The 22,798-nt window shown below is 46.9% G+C and overlaps 1 protein-coding gene across 1 annotated transcript in view; it reads left to right on the top strand.

Moving 5' to 3' along the window:
• Positions 1 to 1,911: 1,911 nt before the first annotated feature.
• Positions 1,912 to 22,798, top strand: part of LOC128727475 (tyrosine-protein kinase Btk29A-like) — a 63,784-nt gene continuing 42,897 nt past the window's right edge. Inside the window, exons 1-4 of the mRNA XM_053821390.1 lie at positions 1,912 to 2,067; positions 13,194 to 13,289; positions 13,385 to 13,517; positions 13,631 to 13,774. Of these exons, the coding sequence (XP_053677365.1) occupies positions 1,912 to 2,067; positions 13,194 to 13,289; positions 13,385 to 13,517; positions 13,631 to 13,774 (529 nt within the window). The remainder of the gene's footprint in view (positions 2,068 to 13,193; positions 13,290 to 13,384; positions 13,518 to 13,630; positions 13,775 to 22,798) is intronic.

Genomic DNA, 22,798 nt, shown 5'->3' with positions numbered 1-22,798 from the left:
TGTAGGGTGGCGCTGGTTGCATGACGGATTGTCACTATGGCACCGTTAGCGTGATATCACGCCACTGGAATGCATCAACTTCTGCACGGATTCAAACCGGCTTCCATTTGGTTCGGGATGCAGGTTCGGAGGGATTTAAATGCCACCATCGAACGGCACGTTCCGGGACGCGGATGGTTTCATTAAAACGCTCTCGTTGCTGCATGAATCACCGATGATTGTATTTTTTTTTGCATTTCGCGTTTGTTGGGTTTTTTTATCTTGTCTTTGATAAAACCATTACTAGAGAGATCCGTTGGAGCATTAGCAAAAATGAGCAATATTACGTTGTATTAGAGAAGCGTTGGGTTGCTTGTAAAGAAATCCTATATCCATGGTTAAATTAGTGTTGTTTTTAATTTAGTAATGATTAATAATTTGTATCATTTCTCACTAAATCAATTGTTTTTTGTTTGTATTTTTATTTTAAAAATACGTTGGATCACGAGCTGTTTGCAATCGACAGCAACCTTCCCCCAGAAGAGTGGACACTTCCTAATCGGCTTCGCCGTGTCTCGCCGTCTCATGCGAAGATCTCCCCGTTCAAACCCACGGGTTCCATTCCGAGAAGTTTGTCGGCCAAACTGGCCAAAGTCAAAGGCTTGGGTGGTTTTCGTTCCTGTCCCGTGTTTCGCTGGAAACGCCTCTCGCGCACCGATCGCGCGTAAACCGGCGCTGCCGCTGATCGGTCGATCGGCGAACGCCCGCAGAATTAATTATGCCATTGTATTGCGGTGTTTTCGGCTGGACACCGTGTCTTAACCCCTGCTACCCAGACGCTGACCATTCTTGGGGTCCGAGACGTCATCTCCTGGCCTCACCGGGCCAGCTCCTGTCCGTCCTTCGTGGCGCTGATCGAGAGTCCCGTCGAGAGTTGGTCGAGCTTATGGTTTGTGACCATTGCCTTTTTCGCGCTAATGCCTATGCAAATGAACCGGTTCCGCACCGTGTCCGGGCCGGGGAAGGTTTTTCTTTTTCACCGCCTATCAGGTTGGTGTTGTTTTGTAATTTTTCCCATTTGTTGTTCCTGTTTTTTCGCTCTCCCTTCCATTTTTATTTATGCAAAATCAATTTGGCAATGTGTGCCTGTGCGCTTGGAGCAAACTTTTGCACTTCCCAATGCAGCTCCAAGTGCGCTCTCTTTCCGCATTGTGGATATTTTTGTCGGAAATAGATTGATTCTTAAGAGCTCCCATTACCGCTAAAACATCGTATTCAACACATGGATTTATTCGTTCCTCCCCAACTGTAGCATTCATCGCGATCTTATCTGGCCGCCCTAAGTAATGTTGGTCTCTTCCGATTCAAACGATTAGATTCAGGGCTCTATGGCGAAAGATAGATTAGTGTTAATCGATCGCCGAAGTAGAAGGGAGAAGTCGCATGATTGATCGCTTATTATCAGTTGCCCTTACAGCAAAAGGCGCCGCCCAAAAAGTCCCCTTCGGTTCCCCTAGCACGTAACCCGTCCGTCGGGCGGTTGAGCAACATGAAACCCAGCTGAGAGTACCGGGAACAGGATGGTAGCGTGGTGAAAGCGGATGTGATGTTTATTTAGTCCAAGTGTTTGGTGAATCATACGAGATCATGTGCACGCGAAGGAACGTGAACCGAGTACGTCGCTGATGGCGAAACGCGGATCCTCGCATTAACGGTGGCCATTTTCTTTGCTAGGAGCATAACAGAAAGAAGCGGATAAGAGCAAAAGATAACGCATAAGAAAAACCAACCTAGTTCAGGGCCATAAGCAAACTGAGCGATCCGATCCCATGCCGTTGGGTTTTGATCGGCCACATCCGCTGCTAGTCGATGCCGCGCGTCAGGTGCGGATTCTAGTCGAGCCAGGATCAACGGCAGCCCGCGATCGTGAAGATGATGACCGAAAGGCGCAGCGATTTTGTGCTCATGTGCGGGTACATGGTGAAGCGTTCGCAGAACAAGAAACGCTTCACGCCCGTCAACTACAAGACTCGCTGGTTCGAGCTGACGCGCTTCTACCTGTCGTACTATGATATCGGGAACCTGGAGGTAAGTGGGCGCCGCCGTTCGTCCTGTGGCTTGGGTTCGGGAAAGGAACACATGATCGCGTTGCCGATTGCGCAAGGCTTTTGCTTCGAAATGGCAAGTGGCTAACCTATTAACCAGTGCTTGAGCGCGTTTGGCCGTTTGGCTTGCCTGCGGCTGTAAACTAAAACTGTAATTCATACTCATTGTGCTTCGATGCGGCGACTAATCGTGCTCGAGGCGATCCTGAAGGCAACCGACACTCGTTTACACAGAATGCATCCACGGAACTAGTCTTTAATCGATCGTCGCAACTAAAATTCTCGTGTTTACTATGATGGAAACGATAGATACAAAAAAAAACATGCATGTTTTTGCTCAGACGATCAATTTACAAACACTTAATCTTTCGCTGAACATTTTAGTACAATTTTATTGCTTTAATAACGAATGAATAAAACACCGGTATTAAGCCAGACATAAAATAAATTGTCTTCGACAAATCGTTACCCCGTGCAACCCCACAATCAGACGCTTTGTTCTTTCGGATTTTACAAGAAACAAAACAACACACACATATTAAAGAACGCGCCCGCGTCGTGTTAACTGGCACTGGTCGTAAAAACAACCCTCCATCATCACCACACAATCGTCACTCCGCATGACTCACACCCCCATCGTCATCTTCATCATCGCGATCATCACTGCCAATCGCAATCGACGCATCGGCGGCTTTCCATCGATCATTGTCATCGGCTTTTAGGGAGAGTGAAACAATCATGTCGTCGCCCGTTCAATTAACCATAGTGCTTATAATTGCGTGTTTAGTGTATCGTTGCCCCAGCACTCCCACGGTTTGGTTTTTTCTTCTTCTTCCCGTATGTGTGTATGTTTTATGCCATTTCCTTTCCATTTCGCGATCCGGAAATGGGTATGCAGCACCGGAGCCGGACGTGGAAACTTCGTCGCAAATTGCGCCATAATCCTTGCCGAGATGTTTGCCACCCAGCGTCGTCTCCACTAATACGGTGTGGCGGTCGATAAGGCCGTCTAACGCTAAGCAGACCATCATCAATCAGTGTCAACAGGATGGAGAAGGACCACTAAAAAGGGAGAGCGGGTGGAATTCCGAAGGAGGATCGCGTGTTGCGCCCCCTCTTTCGTTCCCGTTTGCGACGTCCTTTTTGGGCCAACGTTTTTCCTTTGCGAATGGAAGCAGCAACAGAACTGCAGACCAGATAACGCCGTACCGATGTTGGGGGAGGGTATCCTTTGATTTGGTGGAGTCGCCTTCCTTCGTTTCGTGTGTGTGTTTTTGCTCTTTCCACCACAATTCGCCGTTTGGTTTTTTTTGTTTATTATTTGTATTTGAGAATATTGTCTTATTTTCTGTTTTTGTGAGACTCGATTTTTTGCGTTTCACTGCACCGAGGCGAGGCTTTTAGCGCATCGTTTCGTATTATGTTTGTGTAGAAAGCAAAAGCCGCCAGAAGTGAGCGAACCATGTGTGTTTTTTACCGGTGTGCAATAGAATAGAATAGAAGCAGCGACGCGATCTCGCGATGGAAGCGTGTGTTGCAGCATGTTGGCAAGAATAGTTCCCTAGTGGTGGTTTTTTGAAGCAAGATAAAACGCATTTTGTCTTTGGATGAGTAGTACAGTTTTCGGTCTGCTAATTTAAGGTATGTAACATTCAGCATCAACCCGTGGAGGGTGATGAAAAAAGCCTAGAACGAAATTAGATGTGAATCCACGTGTAGTTTTCTATTTGAAAAAAAAAATGTATATAGAATTATATATCTTTCGTTGGAAGCATGATTGTTTGATGTTTGATTTAGTTGTAGTTTGTATAGAATGATCCTCTTTTAGGTTAGAAACTTGTTATCGCTGTAGTTTTGCCTTTAATTCAGATGGTACAAAATATTCGAACTCGTTTAAAAGGCTTTTGATTTCTTTTTTTTCAAGCTTAAAGTAGAATATTTTTGCGAATGTCAGTCTTCCAACTATGACCCACATCTTCTCCGGATGTGTCCAATTCGTTTTTAAACACACCTTTCGTAAAGGAGTTTATCTCCCATCGCGGTAGTCCATCCGTAAGCAAAAAGGTATTATGTTACGGCTTCTCTCCCGGTTTCTCGCTCCGTCCGATAGCTCCCAAAATCAGACGGGAATAAATTTAGCACATACTATCGGAAAGCGTTGCCATATCTTCCCGCTTCGCCACGCCATTCTGTTTTTAATAAGCCCAGTCGCTTCGATTCCAACATGTTCCAATAGATCGCCGCCGATCGACCACCGCGTAGCGCTATAACAAGCTGATTAAAGACGCCGCGTTTAGCCGCGTCTGGCGATGCTGGATGGTGCAAAAAAATGAGAAAAAAACGGCGGTAGAGGGTTGATCATTCTTTGTTTTGTTTTGGGCTTCTTCCGCCTCGAGGCCCTCCCAGCGGGAGGTCAACTGCGGCAACCAAACAAACAAACAAATCATTCAAATTGTTCGACAACGGATGAATCGCGAAAATGATAGTCACAGAGAGAAAAACAACGTATGGTACGTTTGTTTTCAACCACCTTTTGGGGGTTTGTGGGACTACTACCTTCTTGTACGCTCTTCCTACCCCAATCGGTTATGATTCATCTAGGAAGACGAGGATCGCGAAAAGTGCGCGCTAAATTCATAAATTTGATATTTACTTCGATCGAAGGTGATCGTAATGCGACTGATAAAAAATACAAGAGGATAGAGCATATAAAAAAAACTCATCCTCGCACGATCACACCAAAGCACCACGCCGCCATTCGGCCGGACATCGATCTCCTCCTCGTTGGCATGGATTTGGACGAAGGTTCCGTTTCGCCGGTGGTCCAAATCCGAGTGTCAGTGGTGATTATATTATAGCGAGTTGGGGGGGGGGGAGCTTTTTTCTCCCACTTTTCCCGCACACACTGCAGCTACCACCGGGTTTTGCCTTTTATTTAGCCGCCCAAGCCGCCGCCTGATACTGGCGAAGGATCGGTTTTCGGTTTTAAATGCTCGCGAGAATAACACACTTCGGTTTCGGTCTGTAATTCGCGCGGCCGCAGTTTGTTTGTGAATAAAAAAAAAGCGACACAGCAAAACAAAACAAAAAAACGCGCCCAATTCTGAGAAGCTTTTGCAACGACCGAAAAGCGATCATTTCGGTTGAAGTAAACGCCGCTTTTTGATCTGAATGTCTAATGGCGGAAAAGGACATCGTCGGCACCTTGGTGATGGTGATAATGCGCATCCGGTCGGAGGCTTTGTTTAGCTCCTGGCCCGAAAATCAACCCCCTAGGGTGGAGAAATTCCCACGAAACCAATGCCAAGGGGGAGTTGCTCCATCCTCCGGCCGCTTTCCGGTGTCGATCACACCACGCCTTGAATTGATTTTTACGATCACGCACGGAGGCGTATATTGCCCGTTTCGGGAGGCCACGAGTGGTGGCATTTTCTACGAACGATCCCCACCCGGACATGATTCATCTGCCACCCCAAAAGCAGGCGGGTTTTACACGCGATGGGACATGTTTATTGTCACCCGCGGCTCATTTAAATATCAACCGAACCGATTTCGAGGGGAAGCGGATGGGTTCCGCGATGTTCGGAAGATTAAGCGGACGGTGCAATTTAATTAACATACCCAGGTTAATTGTTTCGCCGAACAATGGGGACTTTTCGGGATGAATGCCCATCCTCGGTGCGGTGCGTCGTGGGGTTTTATTTATTGCTCGGAAAGATTCGTTTTACGATTGTTCATATTTTATGCTTTTCCTCCGGCTTCGATGCACGTGAGCCAATAACTCAGTTTGGATGAGTTAGAAAGGTTTACGTTGACTGTTGATTTGCCGTAACGCTTTGGCGCTTGTTGTCCATCTTCATTAGCAATCATAAATACGTGAGCGATCTGCTTTCGAACGTTTTGACTGCATTTCAGTGCAACAGTTTGTCCGGTCAGTATTACATTTTTTCTTCTTCATCTTCATCTGCTGACCCTTTCCTATCTCCATCAACCACCCAGAAAGGTAATAATTCTTTATCAATCGCCGATTGACCCAACAGAGACGCCGAGCTAACGCCGGGCGTGGGTTAAGTATGCCACCACCACAATGTTGTGTGCTGTTCATTATTTTCACGACCCATCGGACGCTCGACCCGTCATGCTGCATTAAATGCAGTCGGCGTAGCATTACCAGCGTCTAGTAATAACTGCACACTCGGTGCACAATTTAAGCGATAAGTGGTCGTCCCTTTTCGCCGGTCTGGGAACAGCAGTGGGAAGAAATGCATCCAATGCATTGGGCTCGGAACGGCAAAAAGAATGGAGCGCGGAAACGCGACGAACCGAAATGAGGTCGATGGAGAAGGAAGTGCTCTCGATGGTGTGGGGTTGGGGCTGTGGCCACACTCTTTTTGTGGGTGGTTTAAATAAAAATATACAAAAACGGACCCTGCAGGAGAATCCTTGACAGGCGTGCAAGCGTACTACCGTACCCAGCTAGACCAAAAGAGGTGCCGTTGCGGTATGTTTTAGGGAAAACTGCCCCATTCGCGCTCCCTTTTGTTATGTTGGCTAGTGAACTGGCTCTGGAAGCATAATCGTGGGGCGTTTTTTTTCCTCGCTTTTCATTTCAATTCACGAATGGAAGGTTTGTCTCTTTTGTATATAAAAATTTCCAGCATTGGGTCCTGTAGACTTTTTCGCGCCTTGATAAATCGGTGCAGCTGTAGGTCTTTTATGCACTCACCGGTGCAATGATTGTGCTGCTTGACATCGCTGCAAAGTATTGTACATTTGTACCAGGGTACATTTAAGTTCGTCTGTCAAATGTTTCCTGAATGATGTATAATTAAATGTGCACCCTGAAGGATTGGGATGCATCATCCATCCATCATCACACATAATGTGTAGACGGAGCAACTTTAAGATACTCGTTAGGTGGCATCCAAGTCCTTGCTTTTAACCCTTCATAATTTATATTCATTACATTTTGTTTCCCGTCCAATTTATGCGACCAAAGATCCCTATTGTTCTTACATCTCTCACTCGCCTTCATTAGACGCGTTCGAGTGTATGTGTGCGTGTGTGTAACGATAAGAACCGGAATATGATAATGCTTCCTACCCCCCGAGGGTAGCAAGTGTTAGTATCGATGTAGATTCGCTGACGGATGCTTCTTTTACCACTACCACAAGAGTGGGACAAAATTTGATTAAGGATGCAGGACAGGACGCCACCAACGAGTCCGTGTGCCACGGCTCGCGGTACTGTAAGTGGATACGGGGAGGATTAACGCTTGCATGGCCGGCGCATGAATCACCACACCCGAGACGCCATACAGAGCTTCTAGGGGGAAAAAATCAACCGAAGGCTTGTCTCGGGTGTCGAGGTTAAGGTGGTAGGGTGTCCTTTCGCCTCTCTTCTATGCTGGGAAAACCTGCCGGTGGCTCTCTGTCGTTTTGTCCTTTTTAGGAGCGCATCGATTTCACAATGGGACCAGTGGATTAAGGGATGTTTTTTGTTTCACCTATAATGTCTTATGATGTTTTATAAAAAGGGAGTAACCTGTTATTTCTGTCAAACGGTGAATATCCTTTTTTTTCATCCTCATGACCGTTTGGATTAAGCGGAAATTATGTATTTAACCTATTCTCTTTCATCATTGCAAATTTGCATCTTACATCTCTTTGGAAAGTATGTCCACTGCATCGCAAACATACGCCAACTGTGTGCGGAAAATTGATCCTTTGCCACTGCAAGGGTTCGGGCAGAGGTCGGAAAACTCTTCCGTGCACTCGTGCGCACGCACACACGGGACGTGTCCTTTCGGGGCTCGCTTGCTATCAACACCGGAACCCGTCTCGGTATTAGTGTTATCAGCTGGATGGCGCAATACATCACACGCAGCACACCCGCCTGCGCTTGAAGTGTGTGTTGGTTCGGTCGCGCCTCCGCAGGAAAGGCTTTTCCCGCAAGCAGAGAAAAGCGTGCGCGTTGGCGTCCGCTCGTGCGCTTGTCGTTGTGGTGTCGGAAAAATCGCACCCAGGAGCCGCCCAATCCTGGTTTAACGAGCCACGGGTGTTGAAGGCGACTAGCCGTACAAAAAGCCCGTCCCCTCCCGTGTGTGCGCGAGCCCGTGTATGGCGTGTTAGTTTTGTTGTTCCGTGCAAACCGAAAAGCCGTCCGGAAGCGTCGACAGTCGTAATTCGAGTGCGTGGGCTCCATCCTTGTTTCGGGCAAAACGGCAAACGCGAAGGCAGCTGAGCAAAGCGGGCCAGTTTGGGGCGCATTTGGTGGGAGAGTGTTACGATTTCGATTCGCAACGAAACCGTGTCCATATTCTTTGACGCATTTGCGAAGGATGTACGGTGTCGTATGGCTGGACGGGTGATTTGCGGTCCCCATAGCAGGGTGTGTAATGGATGAATAGGGCTGCTCGAAAGTGGTTCTAAGTGAGTTATAAAGCGTTTGCTTGTTCTACACCTTTGCGTACCTACAGCGAAGAAAACTCCTATTGTGCTACGGTATTGCATAGTGGAAAGCACGGTACGTGGCAAAACGGCCTATCATAACACTCGGAACACCTATAGCAGCTATATATCGATATTGCGTACATGATTGATACGTATACACGGGCGCTTTTCTGTTGGTCCAATAAAAGCGAGAAAAAATTAAACCGCAAAAAGTAAACGTGCATTTAAATTATTCTCACTCGCAGTAGGCGTGTACTCATCGCATCTGTCATCCCGTGACATTAGAGTTTCGTTAGCTGCGGGAAAAGTGATACGTGATAAATCCACCAAATGGGTGTGTAGTGCTACAACAAAGCCGCTTCTGACCAGCCGTGAAGGGTGGAGATAGAAAATCCTTTCCGAGGCGCGTTCTTCAGATTGACGAGTCGTCATTGTACCGTTGTGGTTGTGTCTCTCCCGTGCGTGTGTCCAGCGTAAGGACACACGGATATCGATCGTGCCATTGTGTGCGTGCTGTGTTGACCGTTCGGCGGTGCTCGTCCTGCCGGGAACGCAGACGAAATCTCGACCCCAGCCCTGTTTCAAGCATCACCAGCCACCCTACTGCTGGCTTGGGCGGGCGGTTTGTGGTGTGTTTGTATTTGTCTTTGCCGGCTAGACTGTGGGCGCATCGAAGGGTGTGTTGCGTGGAAGGGATATTGTGCAGTTGGTGAACTCGATTGGGATTTACTTTTGCGATTGGATTACGAGACGAGCGGTCCCTCTGCTCCAGCAGCAGCTGCCTGCCGCCAGGACGTGAGGGTATTTCGCGCAGCTCTTGATTAAATTTTAAGAGGTATGTCGGTTACTCGCCGTCCACTTTTTGGGCGTGCGTTTCCTTTGGGTGTTGCGCTATACTACATGGTATTACGTTTACTTCTTCAAGGAACCGGTTCAATGGTTTTACCTAAAATAGCATAGTTTAATTTTGTGTTATTAATTTATTACCCGCTAGTGACATGTTTCATTCAGATCAATGCAGCTGCAGTTTTTATTTGGTTCATCCAAATCGAATTATGCAGCAAACGGCAAAAGCACACAACGTTTTAGGATACGCTCTTCTTGGCCGTAGCATACTTTATCGGTCATGTTTTTGCCGTCACGCTTCCGCAGCGCTGCACTCTGATCCTGCCAGTAGTGCATTCGAATGCGCCGGCAAAATTGATTTCCCCTGCTACTTGGGCAGATAATTTAGTTGGCAGTTTGTTCGCTACCTCCCCGTAGGTACCACCATATGTCTAAGGATCGTTGCTTATCGGGTACGGTTTTTTGGCAAATGGCCAGCCATAACCCCCAGCGGGATACCGACAAGCACCGGGAAAAGGCACGATCGAAACGCGAACGAAAAACGAAACCTTGGGCCGTGCCTAAACCGACCCAGATAAGCGCGCTGATGTATGCATGTGCGCTTCGAAGGAAGGGGTCTTCCGGTCGGTGTTATTTAAATGCACGTTAGCTTGAATATTTTTTTGTTGCGAAAGCTCGAGTGGCTCCTTTCGCAAGTATTAATTTCGACACTCGAGTGGAAATTTATACGTGTGAAAAGGGGCAGCTAAAGCTGCCACGAGTTTTAATTTTATAGAAACCATATGTGCTCTAATGATGTTCGGGTTACATAAGGTGAATATTTGGATCGATTTTTTCTCATTAAATGATTGTGTTTAAAATAGAATTCAAGGGGCTTTGTGTCATATTGACTTCTTCAGAAGCCTGTAGTCGCCTACCTTCTCTATTGTGCTAGTTGATCGAATGGTATGAAACGGAGTTAATGTTTGAATTCAACCAATCAGCCAACAGAAGTGCAATAATTGCTTCGGGAAAAGGGTTAATTTTATTAAAAAAATACACCCCATACATGCCCGCACATATTGAATGCTGCTCGCAGAAAAAAAGGGGGCCAGAATTGTGCAGGATAAAAAAAGGAAATCGAAAGCCTTTTGTTTTGAACGAGTCGTCCTAGTTTCACGACGCCGGTTCCGGCACCTAACCCAGTTCGTTTGATTCTCTTCAATTGAGAATCCAGCACCGTGCCACTGCCGGGTCTACGCCGTCGGCGGGCATTGTCTTTCTAGTTGAGCTTATTGAACGACGGGCGAGGACGATAAATCAGCCATCAGCTGGAACAACGACACCGCACCGTCCGGAAGGCCGGCGATTGTTGTGTGTACCGTCCAAGGAAGTTCTTTCCCACCCTCGTTTAATAAACTTGCATGAATGGGGCTTCATCTTCATGGGCCCAGTTTTCCAACCCAATATGGGGGAGGAGAAACCTACAACTAGGGGGCAACCCTTTTGAGCGGAGGGTGAAAGAGAACGGACGTGTCGGGATGAATTCGTCGTAATTCGACGCCACTCGCTCTCGCTCGGTTGGACGATCCTCGTCGTCGATTGTCGATGGTGGTGAGCAAGATATCTATGTTGGCGGGTGCAGCCGCGAACTGCCGACAGAAGAAAACTGCAGCATGATTTATAGATTGCCACAAATCTTGAGTGTGTGTGTGTGTATGTGGCTGCAACGAGCTGACAATGTAAGAGCGGCCGATAAAGTCCACAGTTCGATGTGGATGCAAAAGCCCCATGTCGAGCATAATCCTGACGGTGGAAGTGAAAACGCCCAATAAAGGGAGCTACGAAGCGGGGTGTTTGAAAACCTTTTTATTTGTGTCCCATTTTTCAGGGCGACCCTTTTTGCCGCTATTATACGCGACAAGTCCTCTAGGAGCCGTTAAGTGGAAGCTACGTTGAAAGTCCGAAGGGAGACGGAAAAGGGATTCTGTTACAAGGGACCGCCGCTGGGATACTTTCCTGCGCTCGGTTCACGGGCTGAAATTCGAACGCTATTGTTAATTTAAGTTTACTTTTCATTCGACGCATTCCGAGACCGACAATGCACTCTGCCATGGTGCGGTTGCATCCCCTGTATTGAGTGCAACGGCTAAGACTAGATGTGTTTTTTTTTCTTCAAATAGTCCTATCAAAGCAGTAGGGAGAATCCCCATTTATATCGCATTAGCGTTCATTGAAATGGAAATATCCTTTTCCATTCGTTTTCCCGCATTAAGAGATCATTTGTACTTTACCGAATTTGGGATGTGTTACGTTGAAATATGAGTGTGTTTTGAGTGATTGGGATCGTGAACCATTCCTGTCACGGTACGGCATCCAATCAAACTACGGAGGACAAATTGAGCCAGTTTGCGGAGTAATCCGTGATGAAAATGGAAGCCCTTCCTAACTCGTGCCGTCAACATTAATGTCCTTTTTACGGCCACTTCTAACAGGTTGTTCGAGTGTGGTTTAAGATTCGTCCCGGCAGTGCTCGTCTGTTTTGGCCATTTCTGTCTATTCTCGGCCTCGATCGAATCGAGAATTTCAAAAGTGTGAAGATCTTTTCCCCGTCTTCGTGCGAAAGGTCAATGAGCGCTAATCCTTGCAGAGTGAATAATTTAGATGAATTGCCCGTACGGGTAGCTTTGAGCCAGTCGGTGCGGTTAAAATATTGCCCCATTCGTTTCACCTGAACCGGGATTGGGATTCGGAGCAATGCACGATGTGGCTGGTACGTGGTGCACTTCGTCTGTTCAACAGAAAAAAAAATCGATGTGCTGCTGCTACCTTGGAATGTTCATGATGCGTTGTCAGAACTGTGAACATAGAAAAATGATATGATGTGTCCCTGCTATACAGCAGCTGGGATGCTGGGAAAAGCGCATCTGTTTGTCCGTTGTGAGCAGCGCTTGGAAATCATTGACAGGAAATGAGATCTCGGTCGCAGAAAAGTGATATTTCCGGCATCACTTTCGATGCTATTCCGGTTACGGGAAATGTCAGGACAACTCAGCTCTTGGGATGCATGTAGAATCTGGGTGTAAAGCGTTCAGATCGTAAGGTATACTTACTTTTCAGGACGTCCCATGACTCATGCATAATGTTGCCAGCTGAATGGTCTTTACCAGTATCGTTGGAAAGTTTTGTTCTTATCTTGAATTAGTTTGCTCGTCCCTGGTATTTATAATTTGTGTTTGTTGGTATGTGCTTTATGATACGTTAGTAGATGGTACACTTAGGTTCTTCACTTTGCACATCCCGTTTAAACATGTTTGATTGCTTTTATTTCCCTATCATATTCCTAGTTAGTAATAGTACGTTTTCTAGCATTCATATATCTCCTTTATAGCTCACGTATGTTTTCATCTCGTTTTCCATCTCGCCTTCTCCAAAAAAACACACGCTTTTCGATATATGTCTCTCTGTTCTCTCTTTGGCCAGCTGTCGCTGTTAATTATCAAACACCGCGCTGTGAACACACGCTTCACGCATTTTGGCACTGTCATAATTTTTGCACCTGACTTCACTTGCTTCATTCTTGTCCCAACATTAATACCGAAACCTACACACGCTAACGATAACACTATCTAATTTCGCTACAACACTTTGCACCTGCTGTGCGATCGGGAATCGGGAATGGCTGAGGGTGGTGCTTTTTTTAAGTACGGGAAAACGGCTGCTAACGCCAAGCATAAAAAGTGAAAAAATAAAACGCTCTTCGCCGCTAATTGTTGCCCAACTTCTCTCTTTCCCTTTTTGGACCAAAAATTGCATCGCTCGTGTGAAACAGAAGCGTCGCGAGCGAGGCAGGATCAGCGTCAAAGGAGTACGGCTCGTTGAACCTGCTCTCCTGCACGGCGAAGGTGGCGATGCAGCGGCACCGGATGTAAGTTGCCCGGACCTGCCAGTGCGGCAAACAGGCCCACTGCAGTAAGGTTTTTTTTCTTTATTTCACTGTCTCCTATCTGCCCTCCCAAACAGGGGTATCCGTTTCAAGTAGGATACTGCGAAAGTGACGGCATCTACCCCGGCACGACGCTTCCCCAGTACACGCTCTATCTCGTGGCGGACAGTGAAAAAGGCCGCACGGATTGGATCACCTCGATTCGGAAAGGTATGTAGGCGCAGATGGAGCGATTTCATACGAAGAAACCATATTTCAATCGAACCGATTTTGTACAACTAACTGTCTGGTGTTTCCTTTTTCTGTCTACTATTTTGGAACAGTCTGCGAAGAATACAGCCCGAAATCGTTCAGCTATCATCTCGGGCTTTGGTTGGGACGGAAGTGGTCCTGCTGCAGGAGTTTAAATCGACGAGCACTCGGCTGTCAAGTGGCGACGGTATGGCCAGAATACAACAATAACCCAAGTAAGTGATAGTAGCTCGATACATCTCGGAGTACATTGGGGGTACTTACTATATTCTGACTACCGAACATTACTTAGCATACAATCCTTCAGAAGGATCACAACTTAGCACGAATAGTATTTTTATGGAACTTGTTGTGATTTTACCGTAATGACTCATGTTTTTATAACCGTTCAAGGATCAAGGTTTCACACATTTTTGTTGCTGACACCAACGAGAGATCCGTGCTTGTGTGCCAACTCTTATGACCCCTTATTCAGTGTTGTTGAATGCAATAAAAAAAAACACATACAACTCCTGCGCATGATTGATGTTTCGATTGCCCTACGACCTGCATGAGGCGATAGTAAAGTTAGCTTTTGGTTTGGTTTTTTAAGTAACTCATCTCACCCGATGTTTCGAACCTGTCCTCAAGGTCAAAATGGTTTTTTTTATGAGCAGTCAAATGGGATGTTTACAATACGGTATCAAGGTGAACGGGAACTGGGCAACTTCAAGCGACAGGTTAATTCCCAAACCAACGGTGGCGTTATGCTGCTTACGTACCTGCGTTGCTGTTCTGGTTTCAATGCATTTTAGGTTTTCTGGTTTTTCTCCACTCCAAAGTAGCCGTTTGTAGGCGATTCGTCTTTGTGGTTATTTGGGCACGTTTCGTACTCCTGCAGAAGCTTCTTGCGTTCCTGTTTTGGCCACCTTCTTGGGATATTGCCATCCGCCAACACACGTGAGTGCAGGGGAATTAATTTATACGACACCCGGCCACCGAGACCTGCCTAGTTTTCCTGCGCTTTCTGGCGGTTTTTTATCCTCTTTTGCTGCAGGCAAGTAACCGTGTGTGCTGGGTGGTGAAAAATCTATCCTCACAGCACCGGATGTCCCGGTTGCAGGTTGCACCCTCCAGGTTCGGGCACATCGTGTGTACCGCATTGGCGCTTCTTGGCTCTTATCTGCCCTCTGCTCAGAACCCTTAGCACCGGCAGTGTTTTCCTGGGTTGACGGTGAACTCTGCGGGGTCAATTGCGACCCACCGGCAGGCTTATTTTTATGTTTTGTCCTATTTTTATCCTTCTTCAAAAGCGGAAACTTCGGTGGCGGTGGAATGTGGCTCGTGACAGCGCTAAATGCAACCGTTTATCGTGCGCAGGTATTTTTACTGGTGGCCGGGTATCCTTTCCGCACACACACATACATACACCGCTTAGGGCACGAGAATGGAAAGTTTGTTTAAATGTAACCTCTTGTCCCGAAACAGACGAACGTAAATAGAAATAGAACGAGCAAAGAATGCCTTCTTTGTGCGATTCTTTTTCCTTGACAACAAGCATTGAAAAAAGGTGATCGTTACGTCCTTTTTAACGATTGCCAGGCGTACACGTCCCGAGAGTGCGACTAATTCGTCCTTAATGAAATGGTACCAACCGATACCATGCGGGTCCATGACAAATGCTTCAAAATGCTGCTTCTTTCTGGGTAGATGAATTCGGAATCGTTAACATTCGGAACAAAAAAAAAGCGTGTCGAGGTGAAATTCATTCGCAAAGGTAAACTTCGTTACATTGCAGCTACAGCATCTTCGGGCGATAAGGCTGGAATGTGGCTAATTAGGTGTGGCTTTCCGCTCGCAAGGACAGCACACACCTTAATTACTTGCGATTTACAAGCGAAGTGATATTAGTTCGACATTTTTCAGTTCGTTTTCTGCTTCATTTGAACAATTGCCTTCTATGAAATATTCATATACAGTTGCGGGAAATTATCTGCCGAGATGGAGATGAGATTAGCTAATTAACAAAGATATTTGATTAGCATCGAAAGAGTGTGTTTAAACAAATGAACCGTTGATTTCACGAGCCGCGGAAGAAACCTTGGCGTGCAGCCACCGGCCTCTAATTCCTCTGTCAGACAATTTGCCGTGTGCAACAATTTTGCAACTGTTTGCGATCATGCAATGTGCCGACGTTCGTTTGAACACAACCCGCCCGGGCCTTAACTTCCTCTTCCTTGAGCGTTGTTGTTGTTTTTGTTTGATTCATTTTTCACCGCGAATTTTTTTTCTCCTCCCCCTGGATTCATCATGTCATTTTCCGCTCGCTTAGCGGCTGCTTCGGAGGGATGGTGAATTGACTTGTCGGTGAACTTTTCCCCTCGAATCGGGGAGCATATCGTTGCTCTCAGTAGGCGTTGCTGGAGCGAATATCATTGCTGTTTTTTTTTCTTCTTTTACCTCATATCACCGCTAAATGGCTCACGATCATCGCACACGTGCCGCCAGTTCGTTTGGCTCCAGGGCAGAGAGTCGGCTCTGCCGGTTTATCAGCGGTGAATAGTAATTTGCTTCTTAATCGTGCGCATCGGCCATATCCTCCTCGCCCGGTGGCAATGGTTTTTTACCCACCACTTGGCTCGATCACACGTGAAACTTTGAGCGGGCAGGATTATGTGCTGTTTTTTGTTTTGCGTATAACATCGTGCAGTCACAAAATGAGCCGTGAGAGGAAGTCATCACTGCTAGTGGCGGTACGATCGTGGCTGGTTTGATTGGACCGACGTTACATCAGTAGCGTGCAGGGAAAAGGGCTTATTTCTTTCTCTTCAATCATCAAAAACCCCTTAGAGTAGTGCCATCATTATCCGTGGAAATAATATGCTCCTTTTTTTCTGTACCACATATGGTTACGTGCTTCACGATTTTGTGTAACGTAACCTTGTCGTTGTTTCGCGGAAATGTAGGTTAAACTTACGAATATGCACCACGGAAAGGTACACACTGAGAAGTCTTAAAACTCTCGCTCACCACCAGTGAGCCTGTAATGTAACTTTAATTTGACCGAAAACGATTGACGATTGAAAACCGGATTTAAACCATTCGCATAATCCAAGGGCCAATCGATTAGCCTATGCAGGGCATCTGGGCATTCATTCGTGAGGGGCAATGTGAGATATAACAAGCTTAGCCTCGGTGACGTCGCGTCAGCCCGCGTTCACATCCACTGGCCGTCCACAGCTAGACGCCCCGTAAAAGTGTGTGACTTTGCGTTTATTTTCTTCTCATCTTCCGCTCTCGTGCAGGGATAGGCTCGGCAGCCATACGTGCAGAAGCAGACGCGTCCGAGCAGCGCAAACGAGAAAGAGGTCGTGTGCCAAACATGTGTGCTGCACGCCAACAAGGTTTCTAATTAGCGTCATTAGGTTTCGGAACTATCCTGCGCCGCGTCTGCCTAATGATGGTTTTGCAGCTTATTCTCACCGGCCAGCTAATGGGTCGGCCCGATGCGGCGATGGAAGGACAACGATTGGCTTATGCTCTGGCTATGTTTAGAGTGCTCTAGGTCAGTGCTGGGATTGGTCTAGGTACGGAAAGCGACACTTGGGCCTGTGGTTCGGCCGTGGTACAAATTTTAGCACCGGAAATGTATGTTGTGCGATTTTAGGTGCACCTGTTGCGGTAATTCAATTAGCAAAATGGTTGAAGAGAGCCGGAAGAGCTGACCATGCGGGCTTCAATGCCATACGGCTCACAGACCAACCAACCCCAGACGGGTTTCGAGTCGTGAGTGCACGTTCGGAATGCCCTTCGCCAAAGTGCATGTTGTCGTTAATTTGTTACATTTTTTTTTTTGGGCCTGAACTTTTTTCCACGTTCAACAACCTAATCATGGGGCTAATTTTGAAGACATTAAGTATTAAGTTTACGCACTCGTTCACCTTGGGAATAAATTCTAATTTTATTGGTTTCGCGCTACCGGTCTTTATCGCCGCCGCTGGGACTTCGCTCGCGGACAGTAATTTTGAAAGGATTTACACGTTATTAACGCTGACTCTCATTTCAGGTTCAAAATCAAATCGTTCCCCTTTAACAGATGGTGCTGTAGCTCCGGGCCCGTATGCTCCGTTTTCGGGAAGACGCTCAATTGGTCGAACACGGCTCGAAAGTTCAATGCTTTCTGGGGGTCGTATTTTACAGAATTAAAACATGAAAATCATTCCGAGAAAAACGGGTGCCTTCCTGCCAGCCCATAAATGAGACGAATTCTCATTCGGATTGGTCTGTCGATTTCCAGATAGCCTGTTTGCTCCCCCTCCCTCGGGGCTGTGCGAGGGGTGAGAAAGAAAATCGAAAATTTTTAAATACGATGATTTTTACTACCGTCCGCCGGCGGGTTCGTCGCTGGTGCATGCCTTCAAATTTATTGTTCCCCGGGTTAACGCTAGGACCCCAAGTCACTCGCTCGTTCGACCAGGTTTTATGGTGGTAATATATTTTATTCTTTCTCCTCGCATTGTGGTTGCGACAGCACACCGGGCCGCAGCACGCATATTACCTTCCCTATATTCCATCCGTTCGGCGTGGTCTCCCTTCGATCAGCGGGCACGGTTGCACGCCGAATGCTACAGCAGCGCACTTTCCTCTTCGCATTACTGGAGCATTACGGTGCCGCGTTCTCGGCGGGTGATGATGTGTGATGGGCATGGTTTGGCGTTCGTCCTAGCTGGGCTTTGGCCCCGGTGTGGTGTGTATTTTTGTGGCCCTTTTGGCCCCACAGGTCTGGGGTGATTTGTTTGGTGAAGATAATTCGAGGCGGTGGCCCAGTCGCGGTATTTTTTTCTCCATATAGGAAGCTACGCTTGCTGGCGGCACCGAGTGAGATGATTATCAGTTCGTTTTAACGTTACACGGGGCGAGAACAAGGAAACGAAGCAAGGATCAAGGCGTTGGAGATCGCGGAAGGAGGCGAAAAAAAAAAGGCTTGAACGGTCCAAAAAGATGATGGAGCGGAAAAGAGGTTGACGAATCGAGAAGAAAGTTCATTCCCGGGGCCGCAGAGAATCGAAGAGGATCGACATTTATGGTTTTCTGTTCTCTCGTTCACTCTGTCTCTCGCTGTTCTCTTCTTTTCTCATCCCTCTATGGCGGAACCGTTTTCTCGCCGCGATACCACAATCGAGACAAATGAAATAAAGCCGTATGGAAATTGTTCTGTTCGTTTTGAGTGCTGTTTTCTCGTTTTTAGTGCCCGCCGCGCTGAAGAACGATCGTGGTGGTTCCGCTTGGTGAAGGATGGAGCTTAGGTTTAATACTCTTGTCGGCCATATGTCGCTCGGTGGTCCATTGACCTCGGGTGTACTATGAATGGGTTCGATTAGTGTCGACGAGCACCAGTTGGTTTGATATTCATACGGCAGGTCGTTGATGAACTTAACATAGCAAAGTGTATAAATTACTCTTTAGAAATCCGAGCACATGTGCGATGTAAATCCGGAGCTCGCGTCTTATCACATGTGATCGTTCAAATGTGAATGTGCAAATTTACTCTTTTATCAATATGCAAGTAAGCCCCACATGATTGCATTTTTTTGCTTGTTGTTTTGCAACCTATTTGCCAAAGCAAGCCGTTGGACCTTTTCCGAAACTGCTGACGCTGCTCAAGGTGTTGTGAAATCAATTTCAATAAATTATTCAAATGATCATCTATCTCTCTTCCTTTCTGTGTTCCTCTCTCTCTCTCTCTCTCTATCGCTCGATGGGATTGGTTTCGTTGTTTACGCTGAACGCAGATCGAAAGGACACAACTGTCTCCGATCAGTTGGTATTGAGTATTGACGTCAGTTAAACCCCCGGGAGGTAACGGCCGCTTGGTGTGATAATGCGCCGAGATGGTTCCATTGCAGAAAGCCTGACTAAAGTTGCTTCTTTTTTGCCACATGCTTCGCTTGCTGCACGTTGCTAACCTCTTACATATGGAAGACGTTTCTCGCCTGCAGCAGCCAAATAATAACAGCGAAGATAGGAGGGACACGACAAGGACACGGTGGACGATTTTATGAGCTACAAACAAGTACAATGATTGGAATTCGCATGTGATGCTCAAGGGAGCAAGAGAAAAGAGTGCCTTTGTCGAATGTTGTAAGGAAAAGTTTATGTCCCAAAAACACCGTGTGTGACGCGAAAATAAAAGATGGCTTCCGGTTGTATGACATGTGAATATGATGTGGAACAGCTAATTTGCAAATGCGGTTTTTCCAATTATAACGTACTTACCTATAAAATGTGGCCATATAATCTGGCAAGTTCAAGCTGCTTCACGGGATCATTTAAAAACTGTCCCCTTTCATTTATTTGTACCGGTAGAAAACCTTTACGGTTCTTTGTGATAGGGTCAGTGCCGCTTTAAGGAGCTCGGTGTCCGCACCAACCACATATACGTTTCGATCTAGAGAGCGCCCTTATCGTTGTGAATCATTTGCCAGTCTTAAGTCCGTTCGTTCACATTTTCCTCCAATTAGCAGTTCGAAACAATCTCCCTCCAGCTTTCCTGCAGTAGTCAACAACGCTCATTCGTTGCAACGAATCTACGGCGTGCTCCGTGAACGTTCAAATCATTTGTTCAAATAATGCGCCAACACACGGTGTCGTGGTCCGGTGCTTGAACCAGGTTTAAGCCCTCGTCCCGAATGTTGTTTTCCTGTTTTCCTGTCCTGTGTGCTATTGTGCCCGAAGCCCGACAAGCGCCGGCCCAGGTGTGCATATTTTGTTTGGTTAACATGTTTTTTGCACTATTTTTTTTTTCGCTATTATTAGTTACTTGCAGCCAATTATTGGACTAGACTCTGAGGCATAGCGGGTGAATAATCATGCAGTGCAACCGAAAAACATAGATGTGCACTTTAAATGTAACAGAACCCCCTCAAAGAAGTTATGCCATTCGAATGGGCCTTAGTACAGCTAAATGGTACAGTCAGTAGGGACAATTTTTGGACTGATCGTAACTTAATCGCCTCAGCTCTCTGAAGTAATGATTTAATATGATATAATTTGGCATAATCGTATGTGATTGAGTTTTAGACGAACTTTTCCATTTTCACTGTCTTAATTGTGAACACTAAAGCCGCTTGCTAATCATCAGGTCTAAAATGTTTCCCGAACACTGTGCGCAATTGGCTGAAAATCGAAGGCGGAGTGGCATCACAATTAAATTATGTCAAATTTTTTATAACCTCCAACCACCACGGCAGTTCCGGTTTGTTTCGCACGCATGTGGGGCCCATAAAATTTCCACACAACGATTACAGCGGTACAAGCGTGCGAAGATTCTCGCGTACGCCGGACCGATGGGTGCAAATGGACGGGAACTGTCGAGGTTTAGGAAGGTGGAAGATTATTTATTATGCAGCGCCGCCATTTCACACGGCGGTCCAAACCCTAATGACAATGATCAACGATGACGGTGGTCAGCGGTGGCTGTGCTGGCGAAGGATGATAATATTTGCGCTCGGTCGCGCTTTTCGCTGCTTTACCTTACTTTATGGTACCTTCTCCTGTGGCTGTTTTAACGGGGATGATCGGGGGTGAGAAAGAGTAAAACAACTGCCAATCGGGGCAACAACTCCACCGGCAGGGGTGGTTAGGTCAGTGGACCCGTTTCGGTGACGACGGTCGACCTGCTCCAGACACAAAGAACCGAAGGTGGAGCCCTTTTTTTATCTTATTTCGGTGTGTAGGCAAACGGTGATCTTACGTTTGTCTCTGTTTCAACGCGGTTATGCCACGTTATGCGTTTGCGCGGTTATGCCTTGCCGGTGCTTAGTCATGGGTTCCTTGATGGGATTGCATCATTTTGGGGAATTTCTTCACAGGGATATCAATTATGAAATTTTACTAAATGACCATCATTCTTTTTGCCTTCTTTCAGGTGAGTTCCATGGATATTCGATGTAGGGTGCACCTGTGCGTGTATGTAAATTACATTTTCCTTTTATGTCAAATCATGTAAGCTCGCCTCGCGAGGCTGTGATTGAGTGTTTTTATAATTAATTCTCTAGTGCAGTGACCCTCCTAGTCTTTCGATCATGTTGGGAAACACGCCGAAAAAGAAATATGGATCGCCAAGGCGCGTAATCTCTCATTCTCTCTTGCTGATCGTTTCATTTTTTTTTGTGTGTGACAATCACTTAATCATGCGCGTACCGTACTTAACAAACGCAAGCTCTCGTTGTAAGCGGGACCAACAATGAAAGATCATGTTTTTATTGTAATCCCTTCTTTCTCGCTTCGCCACACACACACACACACACACACACACACACACACATCAACCACTCCTTGCTTCAGCGATCGCGAGCGGGCCAACCAAAAGGGGTGGTTCATTTCTTTCGTAGCGCTTGCTTTTCTTCTCGCGATCATGGCAACCCCGAAGACCTGTTCTGGTCTGGTCTCGTTTGCATGTGTGTTCGTTTTACATTTGCAGATCAAGCACATCCAGAAGAGCAACAGGCGGCTAAGCGTGTGTGGGACACCGAACGAAACAATTTGAAACGGCATAGATAGCACCTCATATGCACTATGCTTCACTTCTTCAGCGAAAGAGAGGCTGCGAACGATCGAGAGAGAGGAAGAAATAAACAGATAAAGAGACGTGGAGAGATCAAATCGAGATTCGAACACGTCGAATTGGGTTGAATTCGGTCATTCTCTTTCCTTCCCATGTGCCATGTTCGTTGGCCGGGTGGAGAGCATCCCTCACGGGGGATGAAACGCACCCTCACCGTGACCCTTAGCACGGGGTGAGTGGGGGACCAAAATCCCTCTCACTTCGATTCCCCTGCCAATCCCCACCAGAGAGAAGAAATCCGTTCGCGACCTGTTGTGGCAAGTTCTTCGACCAAGATCCTCGAGCTGGTCGTTCACACGGACGAAGACGGCTCATCCCTTGTGTTCCTACCTACACCACCTTGGGTTGCTTGCATCGAGACACGAACGTACTTGATCGTACGAGGTTGATCTCTCACAGTTCTCTGCGAAATGGGGCGCTTTTGGGGTGCCTCCAGTGCTGCTTGATCGATTCTTCAGCATCCCCACTGGTGTTGCCTCGATCGCTGTATGCTCTCGCAAGAAGTGCTCGCGTGGAGGACACTGGGAGGTTCCGACCTCTGTTCCAGGCCACCACTTTGCATCGACGATCGCTCTCTTCTTCGCGCATTTCGCTCTTGTGCCCGGTTGGCGATCTTTCCGCTACGCCTCGCCGT

The sequence above is a fragment of the Anopheles nili genome, chromosome 3, assembly GCF_943737925.1.
Source record: "Anopheles nili chromosome 3, idAnoNiliSN_F5_01, whole genome shotgun sequence".
Taxonomy (NCBI): domain Eukaryota; kingdom Metazoa; phylum Arthropoda; class Insecta; order Diptera; family Culicidae; genus Anopheles; species Anopheles nili.
Note: the sequence above shows the minus strand (reverse complement) of the source record. Positions and strands in the feature narration are given on the sequence as shown.